Source organism: Callithrix jacchus, chromosome 20, assembly GCF_049354715.1.
Source record: "Callithrix jacchus isolate 240 chromosome 20, calJac240_pri, whole genome shotgun sequence".
In the NCBI taxonomy this organism is placed as follows: domain Eukaryota; kingdom Metazoa; phylum Chordata; class Mammalia; order Primates; family Cebidae; genus Callithrix; species Callithrix jacchus.
Genome location: NC_133521.1, coordinates 26,786,669 through 26,814,276, shown reverse-complemented (window position 1 = coordinate 26,814,276; position 27,608 = coordinate 26,786,669). Strand labels below are relative to the sequence as shown.

At 40.7% G+C, this 27,608-nt stretch overlaps 2 protein-coding genes and 1 pseudogene across 3 annotated transcripts in view; 2 read left to right on the top strand and 1 right to left on the bottom strand.

The window, feature by feature from the left end:
- LOC144580524 (uncharacterized) overlaps window positions 1–21,720 on the top strand; it is a 79,906-nt gene extending 58,186 nt beyond the window's left edge. The window contains exon 3 of the transcript XR_013530118.1: window positions 21,585–21,720. The gene's annotated coding sequence lies outside the window, so the exon portion shown is untranslated. The remainder of the gene's footprint in view (window positions 1–21,584) is intronic.
- SNTB2 (syntrophin beta 2) overlaps window positions 1–27,608 on the bottom strand; it is a 129,761-nt gene that overhangs the window by 54,832 nt on the left and 47,321 nt on the right. For both annotated transcript variants that reach the window (XR_008478117.2, XM_035281622.3), the window contains exons 2-3: window positions 13,871–14,084; window positions 1,911–2,121 (exon numbers count right to left, since the gene is read on the bottom strand). Coding sequence is in view for 1 of the 2 variants with exons in the window: in XM_035281622.3 (XP_035137513.1) it covers window positions 1,911–2,121; window positions 13,871–14,084 (425 nt within the window). In the remaining variant the exon portion in view is untranslated. The remainder of the gene's footprint in view (window positions 1–1,910; window positions 2,122–13,870; window positions 14,085–27,608) is intronic.
- On the top strand, window positions 13,482–13,557 carry LOC118149795 (small nucleolar RNA SNORD115; annotated as a pseudogene).

The window sequence follows — 27,608 nt, the reverse complement described above, 5'->3', positions numbered from 1 at the left end:
GTGGCTCATGCTTGTAACTCTAGAACTTTGGAGGCCGAGGCAGGCGGATCTCTTGAGGTCAGGAGTTTAAGACCAGCTTCCCCAACATGGTAAAACCCCCATCTCTAATAAAAATACAAAAATTAGCCAGATGTGGTGGCGTGTGCCTGTAATCCCAGCTCCTTGGGAAGTTGAGGCAGGAGAATTGCTTGAACCCAGGAGGCAGAAGTTGCAGTGAGCTGAGATTGCCCCACTGCACTCTAGCCCAGGTGACAGAGCAAGAGTCCATCTCCAAAAAAAAAAAAAAAAAGGGAATATCCCCTATCCTCTGAACTCTCACCATCCAAACTTAGGAACTAATGTGCACTTTTGGATAAATCCCTTACTAACCGAAGTTTTACTATTTACTGTTAGAAACTCAGAAACTTAAGAACCAAATATATGCAAATAATGTTGATATCCTTATCTGATCTACCTGGACACAGAAGCCAAAGAATTTGGACAGTGCATGTTTGAAAGGACACAGGTGCGTGCTACCACACGCAGCTACTTTTTAAAAATTTTTTGTAGAGTTGGGGTTTCACCATGTTGCCCAGGTTGGTCTCAAACTCCTGGACTCAAGCAATCCCCCCACCTTAGCATCCCAAAGCATTGGTTTTACAGGTATGACCTACCATACCCTGCCTCATATTTTCTTTTTATGTGCATAAAGAAACTCTCAAGGCCGGGCGTGGTGGCTCAAGCCTGTAATCCCAGCACTTTGGGAGGCCAAGAGATTGAGACCATCCTGGCCAATATGATGAAACCCCATCTCTACTAAAAATACAAAAAATAACTGGGTGTGGTGGCGCACGCCTGTAGTCCCAGCTACTCTGGAGGCTGAGACAGGAGAATCTCTTGAACCCACGAGGCGGAGTTTGCAGTGAGCCAAAATCACGCCACTGAGTCTTGCTCTGTCGCTAGGCTGGAGTGCAGTGGCCCAATCTCGGCTCACTGCAACCTCCACCTCCTGGGTTCAAGCAATTCTCCTGCCTCAGTCTCCCAAGTAGCTGGGACTAGAGGCGCATGCCACCATGCCCAGCTAATTTTTTTGTATTTTTTAGTAGAGATGGGGTTTCACCATGTTGGCCAGTATGGTCTCGATCTCTCGACCTCGTGATCCACCCGCCTCAGCCTCCCAAAGTGCTGGGATTACACGCATGAGCCACCGTGCCCGGCCAACTTGGGTTTTCAAGTTCTTCTTTTCCTTTCACTCAACATCTACTCAGGCTTTCTTGTTTCTCTTTTTTTCACTTTTCAGGTATGGAAGACAACTGTACCTCTGTCTAGTGGCTTATAAAATATTTTGTATATTTTATACTTTTCCCAGAGCAGGAGAATTAACCACAGCCTGCTGTCCCTAGAAGCTCTTCCAGTAGACCAGAACAAGGGTTGAGAAACTATGACGCTAGGGCCACATCCAGCCAACCACCAGTTTGTTTACCTGTTTTTGTAAATAAAGTTATACTGAAACACAGCCACACCCATTCATTTTCCTATTGCCAATGACTATTGTCTTGCTACAACAGCAGAGTCAAGTAGTTGTGATGCTATCTTGTACTTTACAGAAAAAGTTAGCAGACTCTGATCTAAAATCATGAAAATTATCCTCTGTCACTAAGGATAGAGATGGTAATAAGAACTTCTTTTTAGTTACTATATGATAATGATTACCATGTCAGCTACTTCTGGTTGAGTTGATAATTAGCAACAAATAGCCAAAAGGTAGAAACAGAAAAAGGGAGATGAAACAAAAGACTGCAACACAAAAGATCTCCAAGCTAGATATCCAGGACCTAACTGCATGATAAATATTACAAATACACAAAATGAGGAACCATCCTGGCTCTGAATAGGAACCAGGTGAGACTCTGCCCTGCCTTGCAGCCTACCTGTTCTGCCAGCCAGGCAATATGCTTGACCTCTTTACTGCCTCCTGCTGCACCGGTTGCCCCAAGCATGGCGTTGAGTTCAGCCAATACCTGTGGGAGGAGAGCCATTATGTTGGTGTGGATAGCTACGAACCAGGAGTGTGCTGTGGCTGTATCTTTGCAGCGTAGGATCAACGTGTTCCTGCTATCAGGAGAATGTAGCTCTATCAATCTGTGTGGAAAAAGAGAAAACAAAAAGTGAGCTAGGACACAAGTCACCAAACCTCCAGGTTTAAACTACATAACTGCAAATCTATATTAATTTTGCATTCTTCAAATAAATTTGTATACTCAAATAAAGATACTTTCTTGGCCAGGCATGGTGGCTCATGCCTGTAATCCAGCACTTTGGGAGACTGAGGCAGGCAAATTGCCTGAGATCAGGAGTTTGAGACCAGCCTGGCTAACATGGTGAAACCCCATCTCTACTAAAAATACAAAAAAGTTAGCTGGGTGTAGTGGTGTGCACCTGTAATACCAGAGATTGTGCCACTGCACTCTAGGCTGGGCAACAGAGAGAGACTCTGTCTCAAAAAAAAAAACCAAATTCAGAAAGACCAACTGGGGCTAGTTACTGAACCCAAGAAAAAATTTTAAAAAGAAAGACCAACTGCTGGATCTGTTGTTTCAGTGTTAATGTCATAAGCTACAATTAGGGAACCTACTATAGAGTCTATAGTAGATCACTTTGCCTTAATTTCTATGTCTAAGAAATGAAAAGCATGCTTGCCGAACCACATAGGCACACTGTAAAGAAGGAACGGATATTCTTTTAAACATTTAGAAAATTCTAGTATAAAGTAGTGACAGGTTACAAATACCTACTGCCAAATGATACACTGAAATTTACATTATGTGAAATAAATTAAACAGAAAATTAGCAGCCGGGCATGGTGGCTCACACCTGTAATCCCAGCACTTTGGGAAGCCAAGTTAGGCGGATCACCTGAAGACAGGAGTTTGAGACCAGTCTGGTCAAAATGGCGAAACCCCATCTCAACCAAAAATACAAAAATTGGCTGGGCATGGGATTACATGCCTGTAATCCCAGCTACTCGGGAGGCTGAGGCAGGAGAATCACTTGAACCCAGGAGGCGGAGGTTGCAGTGAGTCAAGATAACGCCACTGCACTGCAGCTTGGATGACAGAGCAAGACTGTCTAAAAAAAAAAAAGATAAAAAAATAGCAGAAGATTATTACTCTTTATGAAAATTTGAAACTGTGTTTGGATAATTTTATATGATTAATCATTCAATAAGTTATGGTAGAAAAATAGTTAAGAGATCAACACTATACTGTTCTGCATTAGTTAATGCTCACCAAGAACAATCTATATTTCCAAAGTAACCTTTAGAAAACAGCTAAAATATTTTAAATATACATTAAACAAATTCTTTATAAAGCAATCTGAATATTGTTTTGTGTTTTAATCAAAGTTATTGTGAAGATGAATTTTAAAAGTCAAATAAATAAATGACTAACACATAGACTCTGCTGTAAACACATATCTTTTACAATGAAAAAAAAAAAAAAAAAAAACAGCCATTAGGAGGTTTTTCATGGTAGGCTACAAACTGACAAACTGCGAGTGAGTTTTCTTTACATTATTTTCTGAAGACAGTTTTTGCTGCCTTAAAGCATTATCATCAGATTCTATGCCACTTTTCAAAAAAGATAAGCAATTTACATGTACACTAGCATTTCTGCTTTGAAGCTTTTTTGTCACAGTTTCTAAACCCTTTATAATTTCAAATACTCAGAAATAAAAAAAAAACAAAACAAACAAAAATTCTAAATACTCTATTATATTTTGTATTGCAAATAATCATTTTCATTTGAATTCTACTTGGTCTATACTTTCTTAAGTAACATCTATTGAGCACCTACTATATGCCTAATATTGTGTTAGGCATTGGTATTAGTGATAGAGTGATGAAAAAAAAAAAAAAAAAACAGATCATCTAGCTACTTCCAGGCCTACCTACCAGTCTATCCATCTTTTATATGCTGTTCAAATTCTCTGGTAACAGCAAAATTAGGACAAAAGTTCTAGAAAATAGGAGGCATAAAACAAGAGTTGTAAACAGCCAAAATGCTTAAGAAAAGTCTGTATTTGAAAATTCGTATCACTCAGAGGAAAATCTTTAGATACCAAGTTTTAAGCTATTTGCTTTTGATTTAGATACAGTTCTGATAAGGTCTTCATTTGATTTCCTATCCTATAAAAATATAGTGAGAGGTAGCTTCATTCCAGAATTTAGAGGGCCTTTAATAGCAGTGTAAGTCCGGATATTAATTGGTAACTTTTTTTTTTTTTAAAGAGACAGGGTTTCATCATATTGGTCAGGCTGGTCTCGAACTCTGAACCTCAGGTGATCTGCCCGCCTCAGCCTCCCAAAGTGCTGGGATTACAAGGTGTGAGCCACCATGCCCAGCAACTTTTTTTTTTTTGAGACGGAGTCTCACTCTGTCATACAGGCTGGAGTGCAGTGGCACAATCTTGGCTCAGTGCAACCTCAGCCAGATGACCGAGTGAGACCCCACCTCAATAAATAAATAAATAAGTAACAATAAAATAATTTTATGGTAGGATGTGAGATGAATTACAATAAAGAGAAAAATGACCTGGTAAGATTTAATTAAACCCAAGAAGAATGAAAGACTACACAGAAGTCATCAGTAGGGACACAGATTCACAGATTACTGGGCAGGAATCCTTCCCTCCTAAGAGCCCATTGCAGCCTCGACCACACAGGTCTTGAGTGATCCTCCCACCTCAGCCTCCCAGTTAGCTGGGACTACAAGTGTACACCACCACACCTAACTCCTTTTTTTTTTTTTTTTTGAGACAGACTCTCGCTCTGTCGCTCAGGCTGAAGTGCAGTGGTGTGATCTCAACTTAGTGCAACTGCTGCCTCCCGAGTTCAAGTGATCCTTCTGCCTCAGCCTCCCAAGTAGCTGAGACTACAGGCATGTGCCACCATATCCGGCTAATAGAGACAGGGTTTCACCATATTGGTCAGGCTGGTCTCAAACTGCTAACCTTGTGATCTGCCTGCCTCGGCCTCCAAAGGTGCTGGGATTACAGGTGTGAACCACCGAACCCAGCTCCCAACTACTTTTTTTAAAAAAAGGTTTTGTAGCGGTGAGGTTTCACTGTGTTGTCAGGCTGGTCTTGAACTCCTGGGCTCAAGTGACCCTCCTGCCTTGACCTCCTGAAGTGCTAAGATTACAGGCATGAGCCACCGTGCTTGGTTCCTTTGTATATTTGAAATACCAGTCCTTTATTGGATATGTACTTTGTAAAGATTGTTTTCCCAATGTGTGGCTTGTCTTTTCATTCTCTTAAGTGTCTTTTGCAGAGCTTAAGTTATAAATTTTAAAGATGTTTAACTTGTCAATTTTTCCTTATGGATTGTGCTTTTGGGGTTGTACGTAAGAAGTCACCATGAGGCCGGGAGCAGTGGCTCACGCCTATAATCCCAGCACTTTGGGAGGCCAAGGTGGGTGGATCACGAGGTCAAGAGATTGAAACCATCCTGGTCATCATGGTGAAACCCTGTCTCTACTAAAAATACAAAAATTAGCTGGGCATGGTGGCGCACACCTGTAGTCCCAGCTACTTGGGAGGCTGAGGCAGGAGAACTGCTTGAACCCAGGAGGCGGAGGTTGCTGTGAGCCGAGATTGAGCCATTGCACTCCAGCCAGGGTAACAAGAGCGAAACTCTGTCTCAAAACAAACAAAAAAGAAGTCACCACGAAACGTAAAGGGGATTTTTTTGTTCGGTTCCAATGCAAAGGGGATTTTTTTTTTTACGTATAATATTTACAAATCCAAGGAGAACAAGAGAGGAATGACTACAACAAAAGTTTGGAAGCTAGTAAACAGATAGAGGAGTTAAATGACTTAAGAAAAAGCCAACTTAAGAAAAGTGGAGAGTCACATCCCAGCTAATCCATGTTGGAGAATCCCTAAGAGGCCGGAAAGCGTGGTACCAGTTACCTCTGGAAGTGACAGTAGAGCATGCAGCTTTACTCTGCATGGTATAAAGAGGCTGGCTGAAACCCTGTCAGCATTCCCCACACCCAGTGGCCAGTGACTGCCCCACCTTCATTTAGCAAAAGATTCAGAATCACTCTTATTCCACCAAACTGGGTTGTGGGGGTAATGATGTCCTTAGTTCAGATGATATATCAGGCTATTTTCTAGAGGGACTAGTTATTTCCATCTAGTTGCTTTGGCACTGTAAGCAGTATAACATCTTTTAAGCATATGCTAGAAGTTCAGCCGCAAAACCTTGACCAGAAATTTCCTTCACTCCTCCTACTGACCTACTTAGCACTAAAGATAGGAAACAGTTCATCCTTCTCAAGGTATACAATGTTCACCTTCTGAAAGTCTTTACACATCCTACAATTCCTAGGACAATCTCTCAGACATTTCTCCCTTGACACAGTCTATGTTCTAAAAATCTTGATGTCAGAGATCCTAGTTATTAATAACTAGAAGAATGGAAAATAAATCTGTTATAAAATCAAACTAAGCCTTGTTAAACACAAGTAGATACTAAGACCACTGGGCTGAAAAAAGATGACAACAGACAGTAAGTTATTTCCCACTAACAGTTCACCAGTTTTTTAATGAAAAGAACAATTCTGTGATTTTTCTAGAAAAGGGATTGTGAAATGGGAAAATTAAATAAGAAGAAACAGAAAACAAACTCCAAAATAAGACTGATGAGTCTAGGATCCAAACATAGAAGATCTTTGAAGAAACCATTAAAACTGACAAAGGGAACAAAGTAATTTGTAAAGGCTACTGCTATTTTAAAAGAAGATTCCAACGAAAACTTTGCTAATAAAAATATGGAGGCAGTCTGCCAGTAATCATTTGGCCCCACAAGGGAGAAGAGGAGACAGTTATAATGTGTAAAGTTTTAGCCTCTTGTCAAACCCCTGAGGATTTCCTGAGAAATACAATTAACATTTTGATCAGATGAATCAAATCAATGTTTAGGTACACACAATTCTGTAAGTCCAGCTTACTTTATTTCTCCGGTGTAGCAAAGTCTTTGATATAACTTATATGTTAAACTTAGTAATAATCATATAATTTTACACATTGTAAAGCGACAGTTTACCTTGTACATAGAAAATAGTCAATGTGAAGATGACTAAGGCACTGTGAAGCAACGCAAAGAACATGAATTTACATTTCTGAAAAGGAGTGTTTAAGAACACCTTTTTCTTCCTAAAGTTCATACTGCCCACAACACTGATTACTAAGGAAGGGGCTCATGTTCTCTCCCTGGACTTCATCATTATTTATGAACTGTTTGCTTTCCCGAATGAAATGCTTATGATTAACAGATTCGGCCAGGAGTAGTGGCTCACGCCTGTAATCCCAGCACTTTGGGAGGTTGAGACGGGCGGATCACGAGGTCAAGAGATCGAGACCATCCTAGCCAACTTGATGAAAACCTGTCTCCATTAAAATTGCAAAAAAATTAGCTGGGCATGGTGGTGCATGCCTGTAGTCCCAGTTACTCGGGAGGCTGAGCAGGAGAATGACTTGAACCTGGCAGGGGGGGAGGCGAAGTTTGCAGTGAGCCGAGATCTCGCCACTGCACTCGAGCCTGGCGACAGAGCAAGACTCCGTCTCAAATAAATAAAAATAAAAATAAATAATTACCAGATGCATCAAGTGAGGTCTTGAAAACTCAAGGTAGAAGAAGTTAAGTAAATTTCCTCTTCCCCTGTACGTATTCTTTCTGATCATTAACACTTTTTCTCAGCTCTATGGAACCAACTCAAAGTAGTAAAGCAGAAAAAAAGGATATTTCCCTCTAATATCAAACACATTTCTGGTTTGGAAAGTGAAGGCTTTAGTTAAGAATGAAGGATAAGCCACAAAAAGATTCCACTACACACCCACCAGAAAGGCAAATATTAAAAAGACAGACAGGCTGGGAGCAATGGTTCACACCTGTAATCCCAGCACTTTAGGAGGCCAAGGTGGGTGGATCACAAAATCAGGAGATTGAGACCATCCTGGCTAACATGGTGCAACCCCACCTCTAAGAAAAATACAAAAAATTAGCCAGGCATGGTGGCACATGCCTGTAGTCCCAGCTACTCAGGAGGCTGAGGCAGAAGAATCGCTTTAACTTGGGAGGCAGAGGTTGCAGTGAGCCAAGATCGCACCACTGAACTCCAGCTTGGTGACAGGATGAAACTTCAACTCAAAAAAAAAAAAAAGACTGACACTATCAATGTTGGTGAGAATGTGGAGCAATGAAAACTCTCATATATTGGTGGAAACATAAAATGGCATAATTACTTTGGAAGAAAGAAGAAAGTATGACAGTTTCTTTATTTTTTTAGTTTTAGTAGAGACGGGGTTTCACTATGTTGGCCAGGCTGGTCTCAAACTCCTGACCTAAGGTGATCCAGCTGCCTCAACTTCCCAAAGTGCGAGGATTACAGACAAGAGCCACTGAGCCCAGCCTGGCAGTTTTTTAAAAACTAAACATGCACCTACCCTTTGACTGCAATTCCACTCCTATGAATTTACCCAACAGAAATGAAAATCTTTCTGAGGCCTTTAAACCAGAAAAAAAAAAAAAAGAAAAAGAAATGAAAATGTATGCCAACAAAAACACTTGTACAAAAATATTCAGTTACTTTATTAATACTAACTCCAAACTGGAAAGTGTTCAAGTGACCATTAATAAAAAATAAACAGGCTGGACCTGGGGCTTAGGCCTGCAATCCCAGCACTTTGGGGGACCAAGGCAGGTAGATCTCCTGAGGTCAGAAGTTCGAGACCAGCCTGGCTAACGTGGCAAAACCCCATCTCTACTAAAAATACAAAAATTAGCCAGGTGTGGTGGTATGCACCTGTAGTCCCAGCTACTCTGGAGGCTGAGGCAGGAGACTCGCTTGAACACGGGAGGTGGAGGTTGCAGTGAGCTGAGACTGCGCCATTGCTCTCCAGCCTGGTCAACGAGATCAAAAGAAACTCCATCTCGAAAAAATAATAATAATTAAATAAACCAGATAAACAAATGGATATTTCTTTTAACAGAGCTGAGATAAATTTAAGGACCAGTGAGCTTCGAGGTATTTTATTATTTTATTTTTCTTTTTGAGGCAGAACAATCTCGGCTCACTGCAACCTCCACCTCCCAGGTTCAAGCAATTCTTGTGCCTCAGCCTCTTGAGTAGCTGGGGTTACAGGTGTGTGCCACCATGCCTGGCTAATCTTTTATTTTTAGTAGGGACAGTTTCTCAAACTCCTGGCCTCAAGTTATCCGTCCATCTTGGTCCCCCAATGTGCTGGGATTACAGGCATGAGCCACTGCTCCTGGCCCTGAATTATTTTATAGATATTATTTATTCTCAAAGTACTTCTAAAGTGTAGAGTTGAGGAGACATTATTATATCCATCCTACAGACAGAGAAAACAGGGGGACAGAGAAATTAAGGAACTTATTAAATATCACAAGAACATTAACAATGCCTATAATAACTTGAGATTCTACAATTATGGTCTTATTTAATCCTCCTATAATCTTATTTTATACAAGGGAAATGCAAGGCTGTGGAAAACAAAAAGCTTGACCAAAACTACGAAGCCTATCTTCCTAACTTCTATCTTCTCTCATAGCTGAGGTCCAGTTAGCCAATGGCTTTATACATTTTTTTCTGCCAATACACATAGATGTTCACATTCCCACAAGTATAGCTGAAGTTATGCATATTTTTTGCCAACCCTTGTAATCTTACTGCTTTACTTCATGTGTAAAAAGGCATGCAAATGCAAGTAAAAGTGGTATCATCATAGGAATAACCTTGAATTTCTTCCAATTTATATTTTACAAAAAGCAAATCATTTGCAAATTTTGTTATCTTTCTTTTCTTTGAGACAGTCTTGCTCTGTAGCCCAGGCTGAAGTGCAGTGGCACAACCTCAGCTCACTGCAACCTCTGCCTCCAGGGTTCAAGCAATTCTCCTATCTCAGCCTCCTGAGTAGCTGGGATTACAGGTGCGCCCCACCACACCCAGATAAGTTTTGTATTTTTAGTAGAGACGGGGTTTCACCACATTGGCCAGGATGGTCTCAAACTCCTGAGGTCAAATGATCTGCTGCCTTGGCCTCCCAAAGTGCTGGGATTACAAGTGTGAGCCACCATGCCCAGCCAAATTTTGATATCTTAAGTAAAATTAGAAACAAGTTATTTTGCAGCATTAAGACTGAGAATCTCAGAACTAGCTTGGATCTTCTAAGACCTTTCCTTATATAGTATGCTATAGTCAAGTAGACTGACCATTTACTAAAAAGGAAGGTATAACAGTAGAACTCTTGTAGCCCCAGACTGCCTTCTCCATTTGGTTCTGAAGATCTATTTCACATGTGACCATGACCAAATGTCTTTTTTTTTTTTTTTGAGACGGAATTCTGCTCTTGTTGCCCAGGCTGGAGGGCAATGGCATGATCTCAGCTCACTGCAACCTCCGCCCCCCGGGGTTCAAGTTATTCTCATGCCTCAGCCTCCTGAGTAGCTGAGATTACAGGCATGCTTCACCATGCCTGGCTATTTTTTTTTTTTTGTATTTTTAGTAGAGATGGGGTTTCACTGTGTTGGTCAGGCTGGTCTCAAACTCCTGACCTCAGGTGATCTGCCTGCCTTAGCCTCCCAAAGTCCTGGGATTACAGGCATGAGCCATTGTGCCCGACTTAAATGTCTTTAGCATATAAATATGTCAAAGAGAATTCAGCCCCCAAGTTTTAATAAAGACCAAGTTTACTGGACTTCAATCCTTAGTGGATGATGAAATAGCACAACTTTTAGCAATACAGCCAAGTCACATCTTCTTCCTTCCATATTTCCCCACTCCCACAACTCCAGGTTTCTATAGAAACTTTATAATGTTTTACCTTTTCTTTAGTACCCAGCTACATGAGCAGCACTATAGGTTCCTATTCTCAGAAATGAGTTATGGCTGGGCGTGGTGGCTCACACCTGTAATCCCAACACTTAAGCGAGTGGATTGCTTGAACCCAGGAATTTGAGACCACTCTTGGCAATGTGGCAAAACCCCGTCTCTACAAAAAATACAAAAATTATCTGGGCACAGTGGCATGTACCTTTGTCCTAGGTACTTGGAAGACTGAGGCAGGAGAATTAGTTGAGCCCAGGTGGCAGAGGTTGCAGTGAGCTAAGACCATGCCATTGTACTCTACTAGCCTGGGTGACAGAAGTAAAACCCTGTCTCAAACAAACAAACAAAAAGAAATGATTTATGACAAAATCGACTCTGTACTTTTCTCAGCCTGACAGCTAGTTGACAAATGTAATTGCAATTTGTTCTTCATTACATTGTTTCTCTATCTAATTCTCTATGTCCCTAACTTTTTTTTAATTTTTTATTGGATTATAGGTTTTGGGGTACATGAGCAGAGCATGCAAGACAGTTGCGTAGGTACACACATGGCAGTGTGCTTTGCTCTTCTTCTCCCCTTCACCCACATTTGGCATTTCTCCCCAGGCTATCCCTCCCCACCTCCCACTATGTCCCTAACTTTAAAAAAAAATCCCATGACTAACAGACCAAGGTCTCTATAGCTTTTTCCTTTTTTTTTTTTTTGTGGAGATAGTCTTGTTATGCTGCCCAGGCTAGTCTTAAACTTCTGGCCTCAATCAATCCTCCTGCCTCAGCCTCCCAAAGTGTTGGGATGATAGGTGTGAGCCAACACCATGTCTGGCTCAAATGTATCTCATTTGTTTATTTATTATTTTCTGTGTGTGTGTGTGATGGACTCTTGCTCTGTCACCCAGACTGGAGAGCAGTGGCACCATCGTGGGTCACAGCAACCTCTGCCTCCCAGCTTCAAGTGATTCTCCTGCCTCAGCCTCCCAAGTAGCTAGGATTACAGATGCCTGCTACCACACCTGGCTAATTTTTGTATTTTTAGTGGAGACAGGGTTTCACCATGTTAGCCAGACTGGCCTCACACTCTTGACCTCAAGTGATCCACCTGTCTTAGCCTCCTAAAGTGCTAGGATTACAGGCCTGAGCCCCCTCACCCAGCGCAAATTAAATTCTTACTTCATGGAAAGAATATAAAATTTTTTTAAAGATCAAGCTATGATGAACTTAGATGATTCAACATACACACAACCTTTCAGAAATAAATCTATATGTAGCACCAAGAAATCTTTACAATGTCTTGAACTTTTAAAAGAAAGCCAACAATACAAATATATCACAATACAACTTTCAAAATGTGTTTACATAATAGTCAGTTAAGACTTTTCTTATTTTAGGCTGGCTATGGAGGCTCACACTTGTAATCCCAGCACTTTGGGAGGCTGAGGCAGGTGGATCACCTGAGGTCAAGAGTTCAAGACCAGCCTGACCAACATGGAGAAACCCTGTCTCTACTAAAAATATAAAAAAAAAACTAGCTAAGTGTGGTGGCATATGCTTGTAATTCCAGCGACTCAGGAGACTGAGTCAGGAGAATCACTTGAACCTGGGAGCTGGAGGTTGTGGTGAGCCAAGATCGTGCCACTGCACTCCAGCCTGGGCACAAGCAAGAGCAAAACTCAGGCTGGGCATGGTGGCTCATGCCTATAATCCCAGCACTTTGGGAGGCCGAGGCGGGTGGATCACGAGGTCAAGAGATCGAGACCATCCTGGTCAACAAGGTGAAACCCCGTCTCTACTAAAAATACAAAAATTAGCTGGGCATGGTGGTGTGCGCCTGTAGTCCCAGCTACTCGGGAGGCTGAGGCAGAAGAATTGCTTGAACCCAGAAGGTGGAGGTTGCAGTGAGCCGAGGTCGTGCCATTGCACTCCAGCCTGGGTAAAAACAGTGAAACTCAGTCTCAAAAAAAAAAAAAAAAAAAAAAAAGAGCAAAACTCAGTCTCAAAAAAAAAAAAAAAATAAGCTAAGTATTACTATTTCTATTTCTATACTTAGTATTTTCATACCAACCTAAGTATTTCTATTTCTATACTTAGTATTTCCATACTAAGCTAAGTATTTCTATTTCCATTTAACTCAATCAACTTTTATTAGCTACCTACCAAGTGTCAGGAATTAGACTAGCCAGTAAAGATACAAGGGGAAATGAGGCATGGATCCTATTCCTCAAGAAATGTTCAGCCTTGTAGGAGAAATAGCTATTTCTACCCTAACATTCAGTCTACCATGCCACTTCACTGAGTTAATGAAGACAAAGTTAATTCATTACAGAATGCATATGATTATAGAACTAGGGGGGACATCAGAAATTACCCATTCTAATTTTCTAATTTTGCAAATGAGGAAACTGAGGTAAAGGGAAGCTAACTTGCCAAAGTCACACTGCTGGTTGATTTAGCCAGAACCATAATGCAGATCTCTAACTCTATACTACCTACAATATAAGGAATTTCCATCTAAAGAGATATTTTTAAATTACTCTTTAGCAATACTTTGTTTCAATTACAAAGTAATTCATATTTATAGTGAAAAAATAACATTATAGAAATATATAAAAGATTCTCTGAAGAGAGGTGATGACTTAAAAATCATGCTCAATAGGATTACGCTGAGGCCCAGCCTAAAAAAAAAAAGAAATATATAAAAGAAAGAGAAGATGCTACCTCTTTCTTTCTCCCCTTTAATCTTATTTAATGCCCTAGGGATAACCCATTAACAGTTTCTTGTGTGTCTGCCCAAAATTTTTTCCACACATATACATGTACATATATGTGGAATAATTTAAAATGTGGAACCCAAAAATGCATCTCTAACCTCAGACTGATGTTTTCCTCCGTATAATTTAGTTAACAGAGTCATATAATATTGAACATGCCCTTAAGCTTGTAAAGCTGTAGGTATGATGTTTTTGTTAGGTAGAGCTCACCTGTTTTCCAGATCCGGCATGCTTAGGTTTCTGGCAGCAAAGCACATTTTGAGAGGGATGATCTTTCTGTCCTTGGTACTGTTCTGGTGTTTTGGTGAACCAGAGTCCTCACTGCCACTAAAGCTTGGTGACTGGGGAGCTGCACCTTCCCACGGCAGGTCTGATACTAATGATGGCTTCTTGATGTATGGCGTTACTTCTCGGATGAACTTGACTATGAACAACAAAATCAAAGAAGGAGGTTAGTAATTTTGCTTCCTATAATAAATGGTAAGTAACATATTCACATACATGCTATATCTATAACAAAGTAGGGGAAATGGCTGGGTGCGGGTGGCATGGGTGGCTCATGCCTGTAATCCCAGCACTTTGGGAGGTGCTGGTGGGTGAATCACTTGAGGTCAGGAGTTCAAGATCAGCCTGGTCAACATGGTAAATCCCTGTCTCTACCAAAAACACAAAAAATTAGCTGGGCATGGTGGCACACACCTGTAGTCCCAGCTACTCAGGAGGCTGAGGCAGGAGAATCACTTGAACTCAGGAGGCAAAGGTTGCAGTGAGCTGAGATCATGCCACTGCACTCCAGCCTGGGAGACAGAGTGAGATTCTTCCTCAATAACAAACAAACAAACACAAAGTGGGGGGAAAAAGTAAGTTAAAGAGCCATGAATCCCCTGGAGATAGATTCAGTACCTTCCTTTTTTTTTTCTTTTTTGCTTTTTTGGTATAACCCATGATACAAAGAAAGATTCAGTACCTTTTAGGACAGAGCCGTCTAGGATCTAGATGACTCAACCTTTAGAAACTTCTCGATACTTCTACCCATCGGTTCTCTGTCTTCTGAAGCCATACAGAACAAACTTAATCTCTCTTCTACATGAGAACTCTATAATTATCGGAAGATAGATTTTTCTCTTCTCTCTCCTCCCCATACTAAACTAAGTATTTCTATTTCCATTCAACTCAAGGCAACTTTTATTAGCTACCTACCAAGTGTCAGGAATTAGGCTAGCCAGTAAAGATACAAGGGCAGATGAGGTATGGATACCATCCCTCAGGGAATGCCCAGCCTTGTAGGGGAGACAGCTATGTAAATAGGTCATTACAGTTCTTAAAATCAAGCACAAAAATAAAGTATATTCAAGATAAGGTATGATCTGATAAGCACAAAGCCAACTCAACTAATCCCCCTTGCTTGTTTAAAATACTCTATTTCCATTAATTTTGCCCCGAATGAAAATCAAGCTTTCAGTAGATAAAAAGCTTTTTTAAGTTCAATTTTAAAACTCATAAAATACTTCTTTTACTTCAGTCATGACTACAATTACTGTCACTTGAGGCATGGTGTTCTTGTTTCAAAAACTAGACAAACTGGCTGGGCACAGTGGTGCACACAGTTTCTCCTGTAAATAGGTAATACATGCACATAAAACAAAACTCAAGCGTTAAAATTTTATAATAAAAATCCCAATTTCTAGCTACTCTGTCTCTATTCCTGGAGGCAAGCATTCAAAAGATACCTGATATGCTAAGCATGTATAAAAATAAACACATATATGTGCATGTATATCTGATCATGCATATGGTAGTATATTATTCTTATCATGCTGCACCTTGGTTTTTTTAATTTAATAAGGTTGATGATAGCCTTTAATAGCCTAATAGTTGATAGCTCATTCTACAGTATGATGAGATTCCTTTAGAATCAAGAAGACCTGGTTAAAATCCTAACTGTGCTCACTACTCAAAGCTATGTGACTGTACTTAACTGCTCTGAGGTCCTCATCTATAAAATGGAAGTAACACTAAGCAAATAAAAATTTCAGGCACATACTAAACATTCAATGAATACAGTAGGTATATTTCTTTTTCCTTCCCTAAATTAGAAAGTTAGAAAAGAGTTGAAAAATTTTAATGGTGGTTGGGCATGGTGACTCACGCCTGTAATCCCAGCACTTTGGGAGGCCGAGAGAAGCAGATCATGAGGTCAAGAGATGGAGACCATCCCGGCCAACATGGTGAAACCCCGTCTCTACTAAAAATAAAAAAATCAGCTGGGCTTGGTGGTGCACACCTGTAGTCCCAGGTGCTTAGGAGCCTGAGGCAGGAGAATTGCTTGAACCCAGGAGGCAGGGGTTACACTGAGTTGAGATCACACCACTACACTCCACCCTGGCCACAGAGCAAGACTCTGTCTCAAAAAAAAAAAAAATTAATGGTTATCAGTAGAAGAGTTAAAGTTATTTTCTTATATATTATTTTAAAAGATCTGCCGAAATTAAACATAATAATAGAAAATGTAACAATTCCAATGCTAGCATTTAGATGTAGTATATCTCTGTGCTTTTTGTGCATAGTTAAAATACATGTGCTTCTGGGCAGAGAGAGTAAAAGCCAGCTGCCTTGGATCACCAAAGAGGTTTTTTTACCCAGAAAAATCAGCAGGAGTGCAGTCAGTATACCCCTTGAGCAGCTGACTCAGGCATTTCAATACATACTTCAGCTTTGTGCTTTGAAGAACTTTGGCAGAAATTCCTAAGGTTTCCAGTTACTGCAAATGGCAGAGGCATACTTTTTGAACATTTAAGGCAATACACTATTGGGCTACCAACTGGAGGAAATTAAAGACATTCTAAATGACTACTCTTGAATATTATAGTGGTTAGAAAAGAACTCTTAATGATCTACTCAGAATTTCATTCAATCACACAGTAGCATCACTAAACTGATTACTACATACATCCTAAAACAAAAACAGACATAAATATACAATTTATGTATTACCTTGTTAAAAGAGCAATGAGTATTATCTGAGTTGACGGCAATGTAGTCCATACCCACATCTAATTAGCCATCCATAATAGCTAAAGAGCTGTGGATAGACATCTGTTTCTAATCTACCTGAGGTTTGGGAATGGTGAAAAGTTAACAGTCTTCTGTTTCAGTACTGTGTTAAGGCCTTAACCTGGACACATAGCTGGATAAGCAGTCTTTACACCCCCACATAACGCTTTCAGTTCAACTCAGAACTCACAATGTATTTCAGAATTATTTCGTTTTTCCTGATGGTTGAAGATAATCCTCAAAATATTTAATCAAACAGATGTTTACAAACTGTTTTGAGTGTTTAGATGCTGAAGCTAATTTTCTTTCTTCCATTCATGTATTCCTTTTACTAAATGTGAAGTGGGATTTCCTCCCACCCCAAAAGCATTACTGTGATCCCTTCTCTTCTTTAGAGTGACAAAACATATACATGCACTGTACACATGTACCTGTAAAGATATCTGGAAAGATCTTAATCAAAATATCAGTAGTGCTTATATATATAGGTGTAGGATTGCATTTTTTAATGTCATTCTGTATATTTAAATTTTTTGTAAGTCCACAGTATTTAACTTAAAAAGTTATTTAAGACATGAAGAAAATTTATTCTGAAATCTTGTTTAAACTCTTATCTTAATTTTATTTTTGAGACAGGGTCTCACTCTGTCCCCTAAGTTAGAGTGCAGTGGCACAATCATAGCTCACTGTAACCACAAATTCTTGGGCTTGAGTGATCCTGCCTCAGCCTCCTGAGTAGCTGCAACTACAGATGCATACCACCACATCTGGCTAATTTTTAATTTTTTTTTTGTAGAGTCAAGGTTTCGCTATGTTGCCCAAGCTGGTCTCAATCAAACTCCTGGCCTTAAGCAAGCCTCCCACCTTAGCCTCCCAAAGCATTAGAATTACAAGCATGAGCCACCACACCCAGCCTCTTGCTCAAACTTTAAACATGAAAGATATGTAAACTGAAATCTTGTTGCGCTTTCAAAAACTATAATGCACTGAATGGGATCCAAAATCCAACTGATTCTTACTGAATTCTAAGCTCTAATGCATAAGGTTACAAAGAGTTCCATGTTTGGGGCATGAGGCAGCATCTGGTTTTAAACTGAATGGTATTAAGTGGCTGTTTTTGTTTTTTTGACAAGGTCTGGCTTTATCACCCAGGCTGAAGTGAAGTGGTGTGATCTCAGCTCACTGCAACCTCCACTTCCTGGGCTCAAACCATCTTCCCACCACAGCCTACTGAGTGGCTAAGACCACAGGCACACACCACCATACCCAGCTAATTTTTGTATTTTTAGTAGAGAAGGATTTTCGCCATATTGCTCAGGGGGGGTCTCTAATTAGTGAGCTCAAACAATCCAACCCCCTTGGCCTCTCAAAGTGCTGGGATTACAGGTGTGAGCCACTGCATGTGTCCTGTAAAGTGGCTTTTTTTCTTTTAAGCAGAGACGGGGTTTCACCATGTTGGCCAGATTAGTCTCCAACCCCCAACTTCAAGTGATCTGCCCACCTGGGCCTCCCAAAGTGCTGGGATGACAAGCAGGAGCCACTGCACCCAGCCTGGCTTTTTAAAGCTTATCTAGGCCGCTGCCAGGCGCAGTGGCTCATGCCTGTCATCCCAGTACTTTGGGAGGCTGAGGCAGGTGGATCACTTGAGGTCAGGGATTAGAGACCAGCCTGGCCAAGACGGTGAAACCCCATCTCTACTAAAAATACAAAAATTAACCGAGAAGGGTGGCAGGCGCCTGTAATCCCAGCTACCTGGGAGGTGGAGGCAGGAGAACTGCTTGAACCCAGGAGGCAGAGGTTGCAGTGAGCCATGATCACACCATTGTACTCCAGGCTGGACAACAAGAGCAAAACTCCGTCTCCAAAAAAAAAACCAAACAGAGCAGGGCACAGTGGCTCGGCCTATAATCCCAGCACTTTAGGAGGCCGAGGAGGGTGGATCACGAGGTCAAGAGATCGAGACCATCCTGGTCAACAAGGTGAAACCCCGTCTCTACTAAAAATATAAAAATTAGCTGGTAATGGTGGTGCGCGCCTGTAGTCCCAGCTACTCGGGAGGCTGAGGCAGGAGAATTGCTTGAACCCAGGAGGTTGCGGTGAGCCAAGATCGTGCCATTGCACTCCAGTCTGGGTAGCAACAGCGAAACAAAACAAACAAACAAAACCAAACAGCTTATCTAAAAAGATACTTTACTTCATAGGGCAGACAGAGCCTATGGCTAAAAACACACATTTCTGGATTAACAGATCAACTTCTTTTATAAACATCGACTTCACTCATTATCTTCTTCTTTAACTCTTACCTTTTCCATATTCCAACTGGTGATCTTTTCTATGAGTTTAAGTGAAACTAAGTTGGTAACACAACATTATTTCCCCTGCTTCTGCAATCAAGTTTGTTCCTGGATTATTCTCAGGGGAAGATCTGGCTGTGCATTTTGCATAGGAATGAATTATGTTGACATCACTGTTAAAGTATTCTCTTAGGCGGATTCTCTTCAAGCTCATCCCAAGCTCTTCCCTCAAGTCAGGAACCTGATAGATGACCACAAAAACATGAGGAAGGAATTGCTTTACTTTAAGTAAAAAGCCTTTTACATTCTCAACTTTCTGGTGTCTTTCAGCGTAAGTCTCCTGGGCATTTGGGATTTGAGTAGACTGCAATCTACAGTTTGGCGACATGAACCTTGAAAGAGTTCAGAGTGACTCTTGATTTCACTATCCCTCTTCATTTTTAAAATAATATAGCATATTCACTAATTTACTGAGCTCCTACTATATACCAGGAACTGTTTTAGGCATGTAGAATAATTAGCCAGTGAATAAAATATGTAAAAAATAATTATGTAATTAATAATTTAATGAAATTCTAGAGAAATGAAAACTTACATTTAAATAAAAACCTGTACACTAATGTTCTTAACAGCTCTATTCTTAAGTGCCACAACTGGAAACAACCCAAATTTCCTTCAATGGTGAATGGATAAACAATGATAAAGCTACAGAACAGAACACTACTCAGAAATAAAAAGGAATGAACTATTGATAAGTAACCTGGATGAATATGAAAGGCATTAAGCCAGTCTCAAAAGTTATATGATCCCATTACTGAAAAGAAAAAACTATATGATGAAAAATTCAGTGGTTTCTAGCCAGGTGCCATGGCTTATGCCTGTAATCCCAGCACTTTGAGAGGCTAAGGTGGGTGGATCACTTGAGGTCATGAGTTTGAGACCAGCCTGGCAAACATGGTAAAACCCCATCTCTACTAAAAATACCAAATTAGCTGGGCATGGTGATACATGCCTATAATCCCAGCTACTCAGGAGGTTGAGGCAGGAGAATTGCTTGAACCCGGGAGGCAGAAGTTGCAGTGAGCCAAGACTGCGCCACTGCATTCCAGCCTGGGCAAAAGAGCAAGACCCTGTCTTGACCAAAAAAAAAAAAAAAAAAAAAAAAAATCGGTGGTTTCTAAGGGGTTTCTAAGGGTTAGGGGTGAGAAAGGATATAATTATAAAGGGATAGCACAACAGAGTTTTCTAAAACCATGGAACGATCCTGTATCCTGATTGTGGTTACAGTTACAAGAATTTATGCATGTGTTAAGATTCAAAGAACTGTATATCTTAAGGGGAAAAGGTCAGTTTTACAGTATGATAATTACAAAAATAAAATAAGTAAATTATAAATTATATTAGAAGATGTTAAGTGTAATGGGAAAAGGAAACACAGCAAGGGAAGGGATTGAAAATGCTGCCAGGGGTGTCAGTTTGTAATTTTAAATTTGGTAGTTAGGGTAAGCCATTAAGAAGATAATAAACAAAGACTTTAGGAGATGGGGGAGTTGGCCATGCAAATATCAAGAAGCATTCCAGCCAGGTAGTCAGTGTGAAAGCAGTAAGGAAGACCAGAGTCACTGGAGCTGGGTAAGTGAGGGAGACAGAGTAGACAATGGAATCAAAAGTAATGGGGCTGAGAGGCAGACTATATAGGGCCTTTTAGGTCATGGCAAGGACTTTGGCTTTTATTCTGAAATGGGAAGCTATTGGGAGATTTTCAGAAACAAGTGACCACTATGTTGAAAACAGAATGAAACAAGGCCAAGGCAGAAGCAACAAGACCAGCTGGCAGGTTATCAGAGATGAGAGATGATGGGAGTTGGACCAGGTGGATAGGAGCGGAGGTGGTGAGAAGTGGTCAGATTCTACATCAGATTACATAGGGGGGGTGACAAAAAGAGGGGTCAAGGATGATTTCAAGATTTCTGTCCTGAACAACTAGAAAGACAGAGTTGCCCTTGACAGGTTTAGAAGAAAGAGCAGGAACCTGAGACATACATTAGATAATCAAGTCTAGCAGGCAGCTAGATGTATAAGTTTGCAGTTCAGGAAATGGGTCTAAGCTAGAAACATAAATCTGGGAGCCATTAGCATATGGTTGCTATTTAATGCCATGAAACTGGATAAGATCACTGTATCAGTCAGGATACCAGCAGGAAACGATAGTAAGGGATTTAATAAAGGGACAACTTACGAAGATGTGTGCAGAATGCAGGGAAACCACATGGGAAAATAGAGTGTGGTATCCCAGGGCTATTAACAGAGTGGCTGTTTCCACACTTAAGCCTGAAGGAACTAGGAAAGAAAGTGATTATCAAACTCAGAAGAAAAGAGCCCTATAGACACCGACGTGAGAGGAGCAGTGACTTTCAGTCACTTCAGCAAGTGACCTGCAGATTGGGCGCTAAAGGGATAAATGCTCCAACCTCACCCTTCTCCTTTTTTCCCTCCAATGTCCTATTGGGGCTCTACATTGGCCAAACCCAACAAAAACCAAAGGCCAAGGAAGTTTGCTGATGTTGTCCATGCAGGTCAGCATCCTGGGACAGATGGCACATAGAGAAGGAGCAGACCTAGAAGCGCACATGGAAGACTTCCAGCACAAGCAAGGAAGTGAGTATGGATAAGGAAGCAGACACTCCACTATCAAAGGGCTGAGAAGAAAAGGAGGGAAGCAGGAGATCCATGAAACACAGTGCTCCATAGAAACACTGTCCTAAAATAGTACCAAGTTCATCCAAACTGAAAAAGCCCTCCCTTGACCTAATGAACCCAGACTTGGCTCTTCCCTCCCTTCACCATTCATTAAAAATCAAAACAAAACAATTTCTGCTTATTGTTTCTATTTTCTCCTTTCACTCCTAAATGTATTCTGAATAAAACAGCATTCTAAAGGGTCATCAATGTTTTCTTACCAAATCCAAAAGCCCTTTCTCCAACCTTATGCTCCACTATTCCAGTATGTAAGACAATGCACTCTACCAGCTGTTTTGTATTCCTTCTTTCTGGCCATTTATTTTTTAAGTGCATTTTAAGTGCATTTTTTCTCCTCCTATCCCTATAATCTAGGTGTTCCCTAAGTCTCTGATTTTAGCATTTCTCACTTTAACCTCTCATCCCTATCAACTTTCTACTGGATCTCTAGTTTGACATAGCTCTCTAGAACCAGTATCTCCTATTGGCCCCAATCCCACCACCAGGGTGCTGCCCCATCCTTCAGATTCAGCATATCCAAACAGGAACTAATCTTCATTATCCTTTATCCCCTGCTCCTGTGCTCACTCTTGTAGTTATTAGGATTAGCATCATCATCTCTCTCACCATCCTGGATTTAAACCAGTATTATAGTTAGCCTAGTGGGAAGCACACTCTTCTGTATTTTATTAAAGGTTGTCCAAGTGGTTAATTCTCATGCTCAATCAAGGTTTGGAAAATGCTTCCCTAAACCTTTGCAGACCAATTATTATCCCTACCCACTACATCTAATCTGGTGCCAAACCACTTATGAAATTGTTCTCTAGCCTACCTACTCCCCCCACTTCCCACTGCCAACATGCCTTGGATAACCCAGCCACTGCAATGGCTTCTTCTTCTTCTTTTTGTAATTGTAAAATATACACGACATAAAGTTTACTATTTTAAGCTTTTTTTTTTTAAAAACGTACTGTTCAGGGCATTAAGTATTCACATTGTTGTGAAACCACAACCACCAGCCATCTCCACAACTTTTTCATTTTCCTAAACTCAATCTCTATACCCATTAAACAATTACTCCCTGTTTCCCTCTCCTCTGGAGGCCCTGGCAACTACCATTCTACTTTCTGTCCCTGTGAGTTTGACTACTCTAGGTACCTCAGATAGGTGGACTCATACAATAGTTGCCCCTTTGTGTCTGTACTAGCCTCTTAATGGATCTCCTTGCTCAAATCCTCTTCCCTTCTCTCATTCCTTTACACAACGTTGCCAGATTGATTGTCCTAGACCTTAACTCATACCAGGCCATTCCTGATTTCAAAGAGTCTCTAAGGTTTCCTATTGCCTAAGGAATGTAAAGTTTTCCGTATAAATTTATCTTTCCAACTGACTCTTTTCTTCTGTCCCCTCATATATCTTACTAAACTGTTTGCACAAGAAAAACCCCCAAAAGATTTCAAGCGTAAGCACAGGCCACCACAATCCAGCAAACTATTTGCAGAAAGGTATATTGTGACTTTTCCTGTGTCCTTATTTATATCGATTCACTCATTTTTTCACTTCCATGTGTCCAAATCATACCCATTTTCCAAAGCACACCTCAAATTCCACTTCTACTAATCCTAATGCAAATGTAACGGGAACTTACTAAGATCTAGTACAGAAAAACCAATAATTCTATATATCTAATGGGACTGCATCCACATAACTCCAAGAACAGTTGTAGAAGTGGTAGCTAATGGGTTCAAACTCACCACAATTCCAGGATATTTGAAGAAACTTAGTACAGCAGCTGATGTGCCCCTGATATTGGTCAGACAGAAATTTCCTCATTATAGGCCTGAAAGCAGAGAAAAAAATTCCTGGTACTATGTTGTTAGCCCTGGGGACACAGCAGTTTGAAGCCGTCATATTGGTGCCAGAGGTTTCTGTTTTGTTTTCTTTCTTTCTGCTCCCTACTTCCTGCCTTTCTTACTTTCCCTTCCTTTTAGATCCCCCTGCCCTACTTTGGTCTCATTTCTAGGACTCTCACAAGTATTCTGAAGGACATTTACAGTGATTACAGTCTCTATAAAAATCCTCCTTTCTCCATCTATATAGAAACTACTGAGAACAGCCCAGTGTTCTGAAAGGCAATCACACTGGCTAATGCTTGAATAAGATGTTACTTAACTCAATGTTGTTTGTATAATATGGATATACACTACAGGGGTTTTGAAATACCACTTAACTTACACTTAGGATAGTTCTAGGCCCAGGAAGTGAACAAGAAGGGAAGACCCCCATTCACCTATTATACATCAAATTAAAACTGGCTAAGATGTTCCAAACTACTCATCAGAACCAAGTTGAAGTCTGGGCATGGTGGCTCATGCCTGTAATCCTACCACTATGGGAGGCCGAGATGGGTGGATCACCTGAGGTCAGGAGTTTGAGACCAGTCTGGCCAATATGGTGAAACCCCATCTCTACTAAAAATGCAAAAAAATTAGCTGGGCATGGTGGCATGTGCCTGTAATCCCAACTACCCAGGAGGCTGAGGCAGGAGAATCGCTTGAACCCATGATGCAAGGGCTCCAGTGAGCTGAGGCGCACCACTGTACTCCAGCCTGGGTGACAGAGTGAGACTCCATCTCCAAAAAAAAAATAGCCAGGCATGGTGGCGTGTGCCTGTAATCCCAGCTACTCAGGAGACTGAGGCAGGAGAATTGCTTGAAACCAGGAGGTGGAGGCTGCAGTGAGCCAAAATCATGCCACACTCCAGCCTGGGAGAGACTCCGTCTCAAAAAACAAAACAAAACAAAATAACCAACTTGAGGGCTGGGTGCAGTGGCTCACACCTATAATCCCAGCATTTTGGGAGGCCAAGGCAGGTGGATCATCTGAGATGAGGAGTTCGAGACCAGCCTGGCCAACATGGTGAAACCTCATCTCTACTAAAAATACAAAAATTAGCTGGGCGTGGTATACCAAGTTGTGTAACACATAATGTTTTCTGCATCTCCATACTCTGGTTGTGCTCCTTTACTTAACAGTTGCTTGAGAACAACCATTAAAGCTAATCTTTATTGGTTGGCCTTATTCCTTCCTTTCAGATAATTAAACTGGAAATATTGAAAAGAGAAAGAAAATAAATACAAAATTCCTAATTACACTATATTTTCTTCCAGACTTTTTAGTCTCATACTTAACAAACATTTCTCCATGTTATACAAACTCTTCACAAGTATCATTTAAAAATAGCTATATAGCATTCCATATTGTGTGTTTACCATAATTTTTTTTTTTTTTAATTGAGATGGAGTTTCGCTCTTGATACCCAGGCTGGCGTGCAATGGCGTGATCTTGGTTCACCACAACCTCCGCCTCCTGGGTTCAGGCAATTCTCCTGCCTCAGCCTCCCGAGTAGCTGGGATTATAGGCATGCGCCACCATGCCCAGCTGATATTTTGTATTTTTAGTAGAGACGGGGTTTCACCATGTTGACCAGGATGGTCTCGATCTCTTGACCTTGTGATTCACCCGCCTTGACCTCCCAAAGTGCTGGGATTATAGGCGTGGGTCATCCTGCCTTTTTTTTTTTTTTTTTTTTAAAGACAGAATCTCACCCTGCAGCCCAGGTTGGAGTACAATGGCACGATCTCAGCTCACTGCAACCTCCGCCTCCTGGGTAGCTGGGATTACAGGTGTTTGCTACCACACCCAGCTAATTTTTTATATCTTTAGTAAAGAGAGGGTTTCAACATGTTGGCCAGGCTGGTCTCAACTCCTGACCTCGTGATCCACCTGCCTCAGCCTCCCAAAGTGCTAGGATTACAAGTGTGAGCCACCACGCCCAGCCCTGTTTTTCTTTCTTTCTTTTTTTTTTTTTTTTAAGAGACACAGTCTCATTCTGTTGTCCAGGCTGGAGTGCAGTGGTACAATCATAGCTCATTGCAGCCTCAAACTCCTAGGCTCAAAGGATCTTCTTGCCTCAGTCTCTTGAGTAATTAGGACTACAGGTGTGCACCACTGTATGTGGCTAAATTTTTTTATTTTTTGCAGAGACAGTGGGGTCTTGCTATGTGGCCAAGGCTGGTCTTGAACTCCTGGCCTCAACTGATCCTCCTGCCTTGACCTCCCAAAGTGCTGTGATTACAAATATTGAGCCGCCACACCTGACTAGGGAATTTAGTTTAATTAACACTACACTGAACATCTTTTTCAGCAGAGAAATTACTGGGTCAAAGTAATATTTAAGGATCATGATAAATATTGCCAAATTGCTCCCCCCGCAAAATCTGTATCATTTTTGTACTCCCACCAGCAGTATATAAGCATGTCCATGTCAGTACACTTGCCAACATGAAGTAATCTCACTTAAAATAACCCTTGCTATTTAAATAGGTTAAAAATGGTATATATGCCCACCCAATCTTGATCTCCTGTCTCAACAAATGCAGGATATTATTATTTTCTTCTACTTAAAAGCAGGAAGTCCATGTCTCTTTATGCTTTTATTTTGTCTGAAGAACTGGGAGAGGTGATTTGTCATAACAGTGAAGAGTTACAGGACAGTCACCAGAACCTCATATCTCACACAAACTGAATTTAAGTTCTTGATGTACCAGCATATCTAAAGTCATACTTAATTTCCCATTATTGCCTTGTCATTGAATTCTGTGACATTACTTTCTTCTTGCTAGGCATGAGGGGGGAAAAGTCCTCAACAAAAAAACCAAGCATGCCCTCAGAAGCAGTAGTGTCTCCCAGATTTCTAAGATGTGACTTGGGTTTATGGTGATCTTGGAATTTTCAATTCAGTTCATTATCCATCTTCCCTTCTCTGTTTCAATCTAAGCTCTGGTCCAACAATAAAAGTAGGAGAAATATCCTTTTTTGAAAATCTCAAATTACTACTGGGATAACAAGAAGAATTCAAGTATAATTTTAAACCTCTGAGCTTTAGTGAAATAAGTCCAAATGAACCAAAAAACAAAGCAGCTCTGAAATTTGTCTCCAGCAATTAAAATTTCTGGATTTAAAAATTAAAACCTTTTGGCTGGGTGCAGCCGCTCATGCCTGTAATCCTAACACTTTGGGAGGCTGAGGCAGGCAGATCACGAGGTCAAGATATGGATATCATCCTGGCCAACAAGGTGAAACCCCGTCTCTACTAAAAATACAAAAATTAGCTGGGTATGGTGGTGTGTGCCTGTAGTCCCAGCTACTCGGGAGGCTGAGGCAGGAGAATTGCTTGAACCCAGGAGGTGGAGGTTGCGGTGAGCCGAGATCGTGCCATTGCACTCCAGTCTGGGTAACAGCAGTGAAAATCCGTCTCAAAAAAAAAGAAAAGTAATTTCAGAAATAGATTCAATAGCAAAACAACTATGTCAGGTGAGTCACTATTAAGTAAATACTGAAAAAATAAGAGGGCATCAGTATGGAATTGCCATAGATCTGTATCTTGTACCCAACAATGAATTTGCATTAACCTACTGTTGATGCCCTCTGGATATTTTTTGTAAAATCATTAATGCACAGCAACAAGTGATAAAATTTGATAAAATCAAATGAACCTCAGCTCAAGTCTTGATATTACTGTTTATCTGTTGGGAGGTTTGAAGATTACCTCTGAGCCTCAGTTTTCTCATTTGCAAAACATACACCCTTAAAGTGCTATTGTGGGGGATTAAATGAGATAATGTATGAAAGGTATATAGGCCTATGTTTGAGGGTTGTAGGCACTTATTATGTGTATACTTAGTGTGTATGTATGTACACAATTAATAAAATATGCTTTGGCAGGAGTATAGTATAGTGGACAGAGTCAAAGATGTGAAACTGAACAGATCCATATTTGAATTCTAGTTCTGCCAATT